Source organism: Uloborus diversus, chromosome 5 (genome assembly GCF_026930045.1).
Source record: "Uloborus diversus isolate 005 chromosome 5, Udiv.v.3.1, whole genome shotgun sequence".
NCBI classification, from domain to species: domain Eukaryota; kingdom Metazoa; phylum Arthropoda; class Arachnida; order Araneae; family Uloboridae; genus Uloborus; species Uloborus diversus.
Window position 1 is genome coordinate 177,510,182 of NC_072735.1, and position 13,746 is coordinate 177,523,927.

At 34.3% G+C, this 13,746-nt stretch overlaps 1 protein-coding gene across 1 annotated transcript in view; it reads right to left on the reverse strand.

The window, feature by feature from the left end:
- Positions 1–13,746, reverse strand: part of LOC129223295 (calpain-A-like) — a 93,418-nt gene that overhangs the window by 16,855 nt on the left and 62,817 nt on the right. Inside the window, 1 exon segment of the mRNA XM_054857861.1 lies at positions 3,659–3,794. Within this exon segment, the coding sequence (XP_054713836.1) occupies positions 3,659–3,794 (136 nt within the window).

The window sequence follows — 13,746 nt, forward strand, 5'->3', positions numbered from 1 at the left end:
TTCTAGATTGTGGATTAACATGGATTTAATAAAAAACAACAATCAAGAAACAAAACATGCTACTTCATCGTAATAGACTTTAGAAGAAAGTGGCGCTTAGACCCCGGATGGCTGACGTGTGGCTACTTAAGCTACGATCGAGTGCTTTTATTTTCATGCCATAGAGGTTTCATTCAAATGTTAGTAGCGTTTGTAAACCAACGATTATTCAAACTCTTACCCTCGTCTGTTATTTCAGCAAACATCAACATTCCGGATGGAGAATCGAGGTTGGGGTAATAAACAAACATAATGCATATCACCATGAAATAAACCAGTAGTTAACAAGTGTTAGTTTCCAAAATTAATCAAATTCCAATACATTAAAACCAGTGACCTTCAAACTGTCCAAGACAAAACCCTTAACATCTTCGCGGGTTCCGCAGGGGAAAATAAATAAGTGGGGGGGGGGGGGGGGGTTAAAATCAAGCACGATAGTTGATCAGCGTTGACTAACTCCGCATTGATTGAGCACGAAAGGAGGCAACTGATGATTTCGATTAAAGTTAGAATTGAAGCAAAGGGTCAAAGGGATGCAAGTGAACTTTTTCAAGTTTCTTATAATTTGGCACTAACATCCCTATGCTTTTCAAGGCCTCATTTCGAAAGTTCAGGTAAATAAATAAATAAAACCATTATACCCTATTAACTATATAACACAAGGGTAAGTGCCCTCTGAAACATGAGTTAATGTTACTTAACATTTACTTTCGTTAAAATAACATTATTAAAAATACACTTTAATTTCATAATGTTGATATAAAGTACCAAAAACATACTAATCAACGTAATTTTTTTTAAGGCCACATTTTTTTTCCCTGAAAGGTGGGATACGTTTCTCCAAAAAAATCTTCGTATTTTTAAGGATTCCGTGAAGAAACAAAGTTTGAAGATCACTGAAATCAACAAAAGCAGTAGCAACAATCCAGTTTAAAGCTTCATGTGATATGTTCTTCTTTGTCAGTATTGATGTAATGTACGATCTATTACTTTAGTTTGTGAAGCTACTTCATAGAGGGATCCACAGAGACAATTTGTTCAAATTGTGGTACCATATACTAAATTTTGGAAAGAATAGCCTAGTAAATCCTGCTATAAATCAATGCCTTCTTTTTTTACTTGCATTTCAATTTATCACGAAAACAATTTATACCTCCTAACTCTTTTGAAAATTAAAAACAAACTTTCATTAAAAATGCTTTATGTTGAGGTGGAAAACTGAGTTTTTGCTACTGCTTTGCCAAGTAAAAAAAAAAAAAAAAATCACAAAATCATTCTTAAAGTGTAGTTAAAACTTTTCTGTACAATGAAGAAGCTGCTTAGAACATGCGTGCTCTGCCAATTCTACGCTGATTTTACATCGTGCTGAACATTACCAAACCTGGTTTGTATTTTAAGTGGGTAATAGAATATTTTGAAAAGAGCGTATTCTTGAAACATATAGATAAATAGTTGAAGAAAAAAAACCCTCGCCCCTATCATAACAGATTGCTATTTTAAAATGAACACGAAGATTGTATACATACATATGATACAACAATATTTCTATAAAGCAATTAGTATTTAGTTATTACGCTTAATAGCTGCTCAAGTTTCATTTAATGCCCACCGCAAACACAAACCAAGTTTTCTTTCGCATTATTTGCATGAAGATATCTATAAGAAAACATACCTAGCGCCAGGGAAGCTACAGGGGGAAGAGAAGAAAAATAAATATAAGGATAGGAAAAGAATGATTGCATGACGAGTTATGGAAGTTATGGAAAATTACGTTGTAAAACTGAAGCTTTAGATATTCCATTTGTTAAAACAGAAGTCAAGGTCAAATGGCTTTTTAACAGTGTCAGTCTATAATATGACGAGTTCTAAATTGCATCAATTGCAACTAACTAGGCTGTGCCACTGTATTAATGGTGCAGTAAGGCTTCAATTAACTAGCTTCTAATAATTTGAAATACAAGATTGTTTAAAAATTATTATTTTTAAAAAAAGTTTTAATACTTTGTTTCCGTTTAAACATTAGTGTGCTATTTTGGATATCAAACATTGTTATATCAAAAATTAAATAAGTGTTAAAAAAATTTTTCTGTTTTTTTTTTTTTTTTTTGAAACACATAATGCCAAGAAATGAAATGAGTTACAGTTATATAAATGAAGGTGAACTAACAGATGATTGCTAACAGATCAGATAAAAAGCATTAACATTAATTACACTGACTGAAAATAACTTAATGAATGAATACATAAAAACTACTTCGCAAAACAAAATTTGTCCATTAACAAATTTTTTGACAGGAACCAAGGATATTCGTAAAACAGAGCCTCAACTAAATAAATTTACCACGTCATTCATTTTCACCAGGGAAGTATGCTTGGTGGAAAATCAAGTATGTAGGCGAATACTAAACGCAATTATTATCGATAGAGAGTGCGAAATTCCTACTGACATTCTTATTAAAAACAATATTAAAAATTTAAAAATTATAAAGGAGGAAGAAACAAGAAAAAATGGAAGAAGAAAGAAGATCAGGATAAAAATTGTTATGAGATTAAGATAAATAATTACAGTGGTACTTCGAAAAAAAGAGAAAACTTCTACAGAAGATAAATATGCACTTGCATAGTATTTTTTTTAACTTTGCGAGATACGTTTGTAAGATACAGCCTTAATAATGTTAGAAATAATATTTATTGTTTCGAAAAATAGTAATTTGTATTACAGAAACGTTTCAACACAATTAACATTCTGTAAGCATATGACATAAGAACAGAGTAAAATTAAAACCAAGGGCATAATCAAAACAGTTTTTATTTTAAAGAAAAATATAAATATTTTTCAGTTTTTTTATCAATTAAAACCATGCTGGCTAGAATTTAAAAAAGAGTGTTATTTTGCCGCAATTCTAGCTCATATCTGATATAGATGCGTAAATTCGAATTTTGCGTTTTATTTTAGTGCTTAGCGCAAGTTTTTGATTTTAAGCTTAGGAGTGTTATACAATATTCATCCATAAAGAGGTTGATTAATTGAGTGTCGATGATGATAAGAGGAGTGACGCATGTGCTACTAATGAGTTTTCAATTTCAGAGACTGCTTCTTGAAATCACTGCCTAAAAACATTTTATTTCCTTAATTTTGAGTTTTTCAATGAAATGCAAATTTGTTTTATTTAAATGATCAGATGAAAATATTCAACAATTTGCGTAAAAATCTACATTAGTAAAAATTTAACAGAAAAATTTAGAAATAATTTACTTCACAAAACTAATAATATGAATTGGATTCTTCTCATTTCTTCAGCAATGTAAAACCCTTCACCACAGAATTATGAAAACTAAGACTCGGCAGAACTTCCAAAATACTGTTGGATGCTTGGAATTATGCATCTGTGAAGATCTCGCTAGAGCAAATGATCAATAAATAAACTACAAAAGATACTATTTTCAGGTTGAGATACATTCGATCAAAGACTGTTGCCATAAGTGAATTTAAAAAATGCATCTCTGTAACCTTCTGCATAGTTTGAAATAATTTAATTTCAGCTGACCACAGTGGTCGGAGTTTTTAAGTACACAACGTATGATACTGACGACTAAGGAATGAAGTCAACACTCTCACCTTTCTTGAGGGCGAAATCCAAGATTTCCTGCAGTTCATAGCAGTCCACTTCGAGATCTTCCCCAGCAATGCCGGCGAAGAAATCTCGGACTTCCTTGTCCTTGTCCAGTTCCTCGGGAGTTTCTGGCACCTGAATCTAGAGGGGCAAGACAACGCAATATGAGTCGTCTCGTCAAAGATAAAAACAAAATCACATTTAGCTTCTGTGTTTACACTCTGCTCCGAAATACCGGCTCACTGCTTCTGGGAGGAAGTTTTTCATATGAAGGACATCTCGAACGAAATTAAAAGAGATCGAGAAGATTACCTTAAGGTTTGGGATTCACTTCACATCTCACTGCTTTTCACGTCTTTGTTTTGTAACCTCAGAGAAACGTGAAAGCGGTTTTGAGTGTACAATCAGGTATTCTTTTCGCGATCTGAATGATTCAACTTGCAGTCAACCAGCTTTTAAACTATGGTGTTTTTCACAAATTTTAGTAAACAGGAAGTTTAATTTTAACATGATAGAGAAGAACATCCAATATAGACTCCTACCCCCCTTTCTTGACCACAATTTCTGCTTTCATCACTGCCACCGTTTTGTTTTTCGTCAACTGTGAAATGCGCTTACTACATTGCCAATGCTGCGTTTTCGTAGCCCCTGGTGAAAACAAAGAGTGATGATTTAGTCTTATAATTTCCATCATTCGCATCGTATTACCTATTATCAAACTTCAACTGATGAGCTAAACTTAACAGGGAGGTAAAATGTGCATCAAAAAGCCAGTCAAGTTTAACAATGTAGTGTCAGAAGCGACCAATGCTGTTGAAAAAACAGAAAACACATCGCTTACAAACTCACTAAATCAGCAATATGGAAGTAGTATTATTTCAGTGGTAATTTTTTTTAAATTAAAGCAAAACTCATAATACATTAGTAAAATAGTTCCCCATGACATTCGGACGGAACTTCAATAAAGATTGCAAAAAGTCCTGAAATTATGAAGGTTTCCTATGAAAAAAAAAAGGCATGGCAAGATATAAATTGAAAATATTAAAAAACGATCGGTCCGCAAGCATTTCAAATGTTTATTCGAAGCAAGCAAACAGAAAATAAAAACAAGATGAAGATAGAGCACAATGATTCACAAGAATGTTTCGTATATACAGTGGTGGTAAAAAAAATTGCTTCACCCGCGCCGCAAGGGAGAGGAATACATCCTGACTGTATTCAATACAAATTCAAGCATTCCGTATCCCAGATGATTTGGGGATATATTTCTGATCAAGGAGTTGATGGGCTTCACTTCGTGCAAGGAACAATAAACGCTCAGGTGTATATTGACATTTTAGAGGAGAAATTGCTTTTTACTGTCCGGGATCACTTTACTTCAGTTCCAAACGTCATTTTCCAGGATGATTTTGCTCCGTGCCATAGAGAAAAACTGGTAAGTAACAGTTTAAAAACCTTTATCCTGCCTTTAGACTTAAATTGACATGGGATTAAGTAATTTTTCTCTCTAAACTCACACGCAGGTTCAGAAATGGAAAAATGAGCATGGGATCAGCAGTTTGCCTTGGCCCGGAAAAAGCCCCGATCTACGTAAACAATTATCGGATTCCTGCTGTTAAATGTTTATTTCATAGGTTTTGCAGAATTTCACATACATTCATCGTTAATCGGTCGACCAAAACTTCTCTCATAATCCCATTGTTGTGAAAATGCGAGGGTGATGCATTTTTTTTTTACCAGCACTGTACATTCAAAAAAGATAACTTTCGGGACGAATAAAATACAAGGTTCTAAAAAACCATTTATTGTTTTGATGTGTGAGGCACAGCATGCGGTTCATTTCCAATTTCCGTTTTCAGATTTTTGGAAATGAGAAAAATATTCAACTTTCATGCATTTCGAAAAGAAAATGCAGCAAAATCATGCTAGGATTTCGTTTTTATTTTAAAGGAATTCAACATTTGAAAAGACAAGTCGAGCGTTGTTACATACTCTGTAACAGAAAAACCAGCTAATTTGACAATCTAGAAAAGAATTTAAGCATTATGAATGAAGACCCGAATTTAACTATTCCATCTGCCTCTATTGTCCAACTCATCGCTTTCCACCCTTTTCATTTTTACGAAACCCTTATAACAATGGCCAAATTACAACAAACCCTAAAACGTTCGTATTCATTTTTTTTAAAGCGTCAATATCAGTATTATTTTTACAGTGGGGTGAGGGGAGCGAACCGTCCAGGGTGACACCCTAAGTGGATTTATGAGTGGATACAAAATATAAGTACTTTAATCCTCAAAAATTTCCCCCATTATATCTTTAATTTATTTAATCTATCAACTTTCAACGAAAATAGAGCACAATATTGAGGGGAGGGAGAGGATACATATGCGTCTGGGGTCAATTTTATGTAAAATGCGTTCTTGTCTTTTAATTTAACCTTTCGTTACACCACATAAATAAAATTGAGTTGTCACCGAAAATTGTACGAAATTCAAGCTTATATAAACCATTCTAATTTTTCTTTCTTGGGGGAGGGAGAGGGGAAGACACTCGTGCTAGGAACACCACCGTTCAGTACTTAACCATAGAATAAAAAATCCCATCTTTTTTTTTTGCCTGTAAACACCAAACCGGGATACATATTAACCCTATGGGGGGGGGGTTCCTAGAAAAATCGCGTCCTGACTTATCCGCTTCTCCTGGTTGGAGGCAGGGGCGGCATTTCAGCATTTCATTTGGGGGATCGAGTTTCTTAAATATGAATTACCTCACTATGGAACAAAACACATATTGGCTAACAGCAAGTAATCATGATATGGGGGTAGATTGCATAGTTAAAGAGCCCCCCCCCCAAAAAAAAAAAGATATTTGTTGATGTGAGTTTTTTTTTGAAAAATAGTATATATATATATATATATATATATATATATATATATTTTTTTTTTTTTCTATCCTAGACAAAATAAGGAACGAATCCATTCGAAAGAAATTACAGATATTCAACCTAAATGAAAAAATCACGGAATATCGCAACGATTGGAAAAACCATGTTCGACGTATGGCACGAGGGAGACTTCCAAGAGCTGCCTTTTATTACAGACCAAGGGGCAAACGAGACCTGGTAGGCCCAGGAAACGGTGGGGCGACCAAGAAGCCGGAACAGGCTATATGCCTAATCCTTGAAGAAGAAGAAGAAGTATATATTTTTAAAGAGTATCTATGAAAGTATACTATGCATAGAGCAGCTGAAATGTGCTTCTAGCAAAAGAAAGTGATGAGCACTCATTAAATAGACACAATTGAAATACGAACTTAACAATGAATGCAAATTACCAAGGCATTTTCTTGTGAAAATCATGCAGCCACACCACTGCACGGGCCTCTCATAACCATCGTTACACAGTGCACAAAGGAACGAGATATTTAGTCTATATGAGGAAATTACATCTTTATTTAAAACTAGCAAAAATACCCGGCGTTGCCTGGGTCAGTAATAATTGTGAGAAACAATCGCTACTTTCCTTCGTTTTCTGTTTTAACTGAAAGAACACAAAACACACCGCTATGACGTGATTAAAAATCGAGCTTCTTCCTTACCCATAAAATTAAAATAGCAATAAGTATGAAGAACGAAATAGTATTCTGTTAGAAACGAAGGCACGACATTTAAGCATATAAAAATTTGGAGAATTTCCAAAACATGAACTAACAAAAACAATGATCCCTAAAAAAACCGTGAGTTTTATTAAAAAAAAAAAAAAGCTCTTTATTATGTTTTTCTAAGCGTGTAAAAAGTAGAGTTTCGAAATATTTAATTTAAATTCATGTTTGCTCTGGAGAAACCTTTATTCAAAATTTTTTGATTACCATTAATATTACTGTTGTAAGGCAATGAAAATTTTTGTAACAATGGGTTTTATATTTAATCATTTAATTCGGAAATTACATGAAATTGTTTTTCACCATAACTTTTTAAACTAAGTTTTTTAGAAATAAATTATAGCCTATGTTGCTTCCTGATGATAAAGCTATCTGTGGTGAAAAAATGGTTAAAATCGGTTCAGTAGTTTTGAAGCTTACCCAGGACATACATACAGAAATAGCCATTTATGCATGTTGATGAGGATAAAAATTCTAAGAAAGCAATAAATGTCATGTTTGCTCCAGAGAAGATTTGACTCAAAATTTTCATTATGATTACTATTAATATTACTGTTGTAAGGCAAAGAATTTTTGTGACAATGGGTTTTATATTTAATCATTTAATGGGAAAATTACATGAAAATTCCTGTTTTCCATCATAACATTTTTAAACTAAGTTTTTTAGAAATAAATTATAGCCTATGTTGCTTCCTGATCAGGTAGATATCTGTGGTGAATACATTATTAAAATCGGTCGAATAGTTTTGAAGACATACATACAGAAGTAGCCATTTATATAGATAACCATGATTATTCATCAGTTTTTTCTGTTCTGAAAAGGCCTGTAAAAGCTTGATGAATTTCTAACTATTTAAAAAACGGAAAACACTTGATCGTGTCTGGAAATGTGTCGAGTTTCACAACCATTACGGAGAACCAGCAAGATTGTTTTTCTTGAACATTGGTTTGCGATTTACGTAAATTGAATTTGCTCATTTTTTATCATTCATCTAAAAAAATTTGGGGATGCGACCGACCCCTCTCGCCCCCCCTATTTGCCGCCCCAGGTTGGAGGCGTCTATGTCCTATACACATGCACGCTCACACACTCACACGCGACTTCACCACACGTACAGTCACACACGCTTACGTGCATACACACATGTCTACGCTCAAACACAAGCCTACACACTTACACACACAACTATGCACACGTAACCGCCCAGGAGAAGAGGCAGACTTGGGTGGATATTAAACCTTTTCAAGATCGCAGTTCGTGATTGCGAAAAACGTAATTTGAACTCAAAATTTCAGAATTCAAATTAATTTCTTTCTTTTTTTTCCATGCAGAAGCGAGTTGCGAGTGGGAAAAGGGACAGTATGACATTTGGGATATTTTTGACTTACAGTAACAATATTTAAAACAAAATATAGGAATTGCATTATAAGTATCTAGTTTAACTCTATTCTGAAAACAATAAACCCCTAAAAATATGTATGAGTCGTAAAACATTCGTAAATTATAACAAGGACATGAAAATGACCCTTGCACATTCAGAGAGAGGAATATTCTTGTTTGATTTATGTTTGACTTTTCAAGGTTGCATAAATGCACATATTAGCACACTGCGTAGTGATTTCTACGTTTGTCGGTATGAACTTGGTAAAAATAATGATTTTAAATATTATTTGACTCTAAATCTATTATTTTAAAACAAAATCTGCACCCTTTGGGTAAATACTTAACACACGAGATGCAAGTACGAGTTTTATATACGACTTATTACAACGTAACGAAAGAGATAAGAAACAAGATTATCAGTATCAGAAATCTGCGTCTATTTCATTCAACACGAATAAATTCAAGAAGCGCATTAAATTCGTTTTCAGGTAAAGGTTAGATCACGCGAGTCTCCATAATTAAGCTGTATGAACACATAAAATTAGCATTTTTATTTTCATCTGTGAATGAGAATATAAATAAGAACGTTTTCTGCAATTTTCTTATCATACGAGCGTATCAAGACAAAAATGATTCAAGAGAATCTTTAAAAAGCTCCTGAATTAGAAGTTAAAAAAAATAATTTGAATTTTGACATTTTGAATTATGTTTTTCGCAATCACGAGTGCGTATGTAGGCGTGTGTGTTTGTGTGTGGGGGTATGTGTGTTTATGTATAGGGGGTATGTGTATGTGGGTGTAGGCATGTGTGTTTGTGTCTGTGCAGGCATGAATGTGTGGGTAGTTGTGTGTGTGTGTGTGTGTGTATGTTTTTGTGTTTGTATATGTGTAAGTGTCTGTATGCGTGTGTGTATCTGTGTGCAGTTGTGTATTTATGCGCGTGTGTGTAGGACATGGATGCAACCTGGAGACGGCTTTCGCTAGAGGAGCAGCATCGTGCGGAGCCCGTCGACGGTGATGGTGCGGGGTGGCGGTGGGAAAGTAAAATCAAAGGACATCAAAACAGTCAAATGAAAGCAATAAGCAATTGTGATTGCTTAAAAAAAAAAAAAAAAAAAACAATGGCCTATTTTGTTGTATTGGGTCTCAAAGCCCTTCTGTGCTGCTTTTCATTCAGTTAGTTTTCTTCCCCTGGTTTAGCCCTGGGCCTGAGGGCGTGGTTGTGCTTTTCCGAGTCTGAACTTAATCTTCAGTTCTTGAAATGTTTTGTAAGAAGCAGTTCAAATATTCAACATTTCGATTAATAATTATTTTTTCTGTACAAAAATTTCGGTCGACCTTTTTTTTTTTTTTCATTTTTGCCACTAATTCTTATGTTCTCTGACTTACTACTGTTTCCTTCTAAGTCATAGGGATTTTAACCTGTACCCTATAAGAATTTTCCTCTGTCCTTGAGAGCAGTTTTCTCTATCATTGTATTTTCTTTGCCTGCCAAGAGCACTGAGGTTTTACTATACAAAAAGTAATTGGCACATTTAAAAAACATCACAAAAAAGCAACTATATGTCTTATGAATATACAATTTGTACAAAAATAACTAAAGTCTATCAAAATTCGGAATTGTATTAACCAAGTGGTAATACGAGTGCAGTATTTTTTAAATGGCGACAAAAGAAAGAAAGTTTTTTTTTTCTTGCGTGTGTTACGTCCTGGTTGCGTCCAGCGTGGTCCTGGTAATGTAATGGGCCGTTATCACTACGGCTATTCTGGCCGCTGGATGTTATTCTCGAGTTGATCTCCTGTGGGTATAAAGAAGGAAAGCACTGCAAAAGCAGATGAAAATCGCGCATTTTAAAACGTACGACAAAAAAAAAAAAATCTTGTTCATTCGCCCTTTTAAAAATACTGAACTCGTATTACCACCCGATTAACATACTAGTTCCGAATCTTGATGAGTTTGTGGTTATTCCTGTGTAAACCGTATGTTCATACGACAATTTGTTGCTTTTTCAATGTGTCAAAGACTTTTCATACACCCTGGTATATCGTTTTTAAACGGCATTCAGTTTGTGAGATTGTTAAGGAAAGGAATTATTGTTTTCATTCAAATTTCGAAGCATTTCGAGAAAATATCATCAGAAACCATGATAGCACAAGTAACGCTCTTTCGACCATAATCATATTTTTAAAAAAATCCCATTTTTGTGTACTGGAGAAATGTGAGTAAGACAAGTGTTCACTTCAAATGGATTGGGTTATTGGATTATAAACGCGATTGTAAACGCTATTAAGGGGAGTGCAATGGAAATTAATGAGTAACTCTAGTTTGACCACTGCTGAACGTCAAGAGCACCGATTAATGCGAAAAACTTTGACGTAGAAGTAATTTCAAATGCAGTCGAAACCATTTCACCTAAGAAGCTCTGTAGCTACACGATATCAAATACGAATCGTGATAATAGAACACAGGACATCAAGAAGAAAATAGAAAATGATAACACAACAAAACTCACTCACGCCAACACAAAAATATTTTTTGCTGTTTAAACAAGATATCCGGTTAAGGCCAGTTTACGTACCTGTGTGACGAATCGTATGTCATCGTGAAAGGAAAAGCAGGGGTAGAAGTGACCGACTCGTCACATATAGGACATTTTCCGCAAAAAATATACGACAAATATAGGACACATTATATGAATATTTTTGCTATGAAAAAAGAAATAATGCATATCATATATTATTTATTTATTCTTATCAATGATTTTGTTTAAAAAAAGACAAATAAAATTATTCCTTACATCTGAAATGACTTTCCTGTAGTTGAAAGAATAATTTTTGAAAAAAAAAAAGTGTACTTTATAGACGAAGTAATTAAACAAAATTTGAACAAAAAAAATTTTTTTTTTCTTCCTCACTCATGACCCAAGTACTAATTCCACTGTTCATTGATTTTATGTCTAAACTGAACACTTTAACACTTGTATTGAGAACAAACAGAGCTTGAGAAGGATCCTCTTGACGTTTTTCAGTCTTCTTTATGCTTGAATGTTTTAGCATGCAGCCTCAATTGCGAAAATCCACTATTGCTTATGGGCACTGAACAGTTGCAAAAATGGCAAAAAGCGGTAAAATCATCTTTTCCTTTAGTGTACCATGCACCAAAATTTGTAGAATTAATGTCCTCCTGGTTCAACAACAACAAAAAACGGAAATATAGGAAATATAAGACATTTTTCAAAAATATAGGAATTATAGGACGATTTTGATGCTTTTCTTTAAAATATAGGAAATATAGAATATATAGACTACTTCGACCCCTGGAAAAGGAAAGATTTTTTTTTTTAAAAATGAACATAGTTTTCAAAATGGAAGGTAAACGGAAAGTTGGGGGTGGGGACAGTAAACTAGTGAATGACGTTTGTTTTTCAGCTGTTCTTAACGTACAAACACAAACTGACACGCTTTCTTATCAAGATCCACAAAGGGGTGAGGACACGGAAAAAAGGAGAACTAGCACAAACGCATGCTATTATTAAAAGTCCATCATCTTACAGAACACGGTACTGGATACTTGGTCGCTTCGTCTGAAGTCTTTGCTTCCGGCTGCAGGAAAGGGAAAAACGTCAGCAAGAGCTAAGTTAGGGCTAAAAATTCGGTAACTTAATATAAAGGGTGTCCCAAAATTAACGCAAGATTTGAATTTGCTGCCATTTTTGCAATAAATTGTGGGCAATCTTGAAAAAAGAACAATTTGGCAGCTGAGAGTCTAGGGTTATTACAAATGGAGCGTTTTCGATTCTATAATGCGTTTTCATTACCGAACAATTATCTGAAAAATAATGAAAGTTTGGGCGGGTCAAGCAGTTTACTGTTATTGGCGCTCGATATCGCAATTGGGTAATGCGCAGGTGGTTGTGGGATTGCTGACATAGACGTTTGACTTCAAATAACCCCATAGGGAGAAGTCTAATGATGTAAAATCACACGATCTAGGGTACAATTCATATCACCGAAACGAGAGAGTACACGAACATGAAATTTTTATTATGCAGTAATTGAATTGTTTCGCTGGCTGTATAATAGCATAACACTCCATTTTTACTAAACCTAAACTCCCAGCTGTCAAATTGTTCTTTTTCAGTGGCTGCCAACAATTCACAGCAAAAATTGTGGCAAATTCAAATCTTGCGTTAATTTTGGGACACCCTTTATAAATTACTGAAGAGCTGCGAGTCATTTGATAGATCTAGGAAACCAAGCAGTATAGCATAGTGCATGTAGTTCTGCCTTAATGGCTTACTCCTTACAAGGAAGTCTGGTTTGAAAATTCGTTTTTTTTTTTTTTGGCTCTTATTACGATGTAACCAGGATTCTTGCTTCAGTTCTTGTGACATCGACTATTACAGTACTTGCTATAGGACAATCCCTAATACTCGGCAGGATTAGGGATTAGCTATAAGGGTGTGCTCGTCACCTTATTTGGGAAAAGAGCAAATATTTGTCAGTTCTATTACTTGGATTAGCTTAACATTAGCGCGACGATGGTAGTCAGAAAAAACTAATCCTGGGGGAAAATTGGATGTTGATAAAATTTTAAAATGGCAATAGTAAAACATGTACTTATTCTTTCTCAGAAAAAATCCTTTTTAGAACGGTATAAAAAATGCAAAGTGGAAAAAAAAACAACTATCGAAAATGCAGTCACGTTTTAACCATTAATTTTTATTGCCAAATAATAAATGGTACTAATTATAATCGGTTTTATTACATCTGTAACTACAAGACAAATACTCAGTAATGCAAGAACCATGTGCGTGTACCTCAACTCACGTATATCATGACACTTCCTTTACAAATAGTCTCCTTGAAAGATTATTCCTTTGACCTCTCTTGGTTAATGCCAGATTCCTTCTCATCACAGCCCTTACTCTGTAGAGCCCTTTAGGTGGGCGCCCTGATATCTAAATTCTTGCCACATTAAATTCTCTTTTTCCGTCTTAAAAATTATTTGGACTGAAAGTTGAATTCAAAGGCCATAAAAATAAAA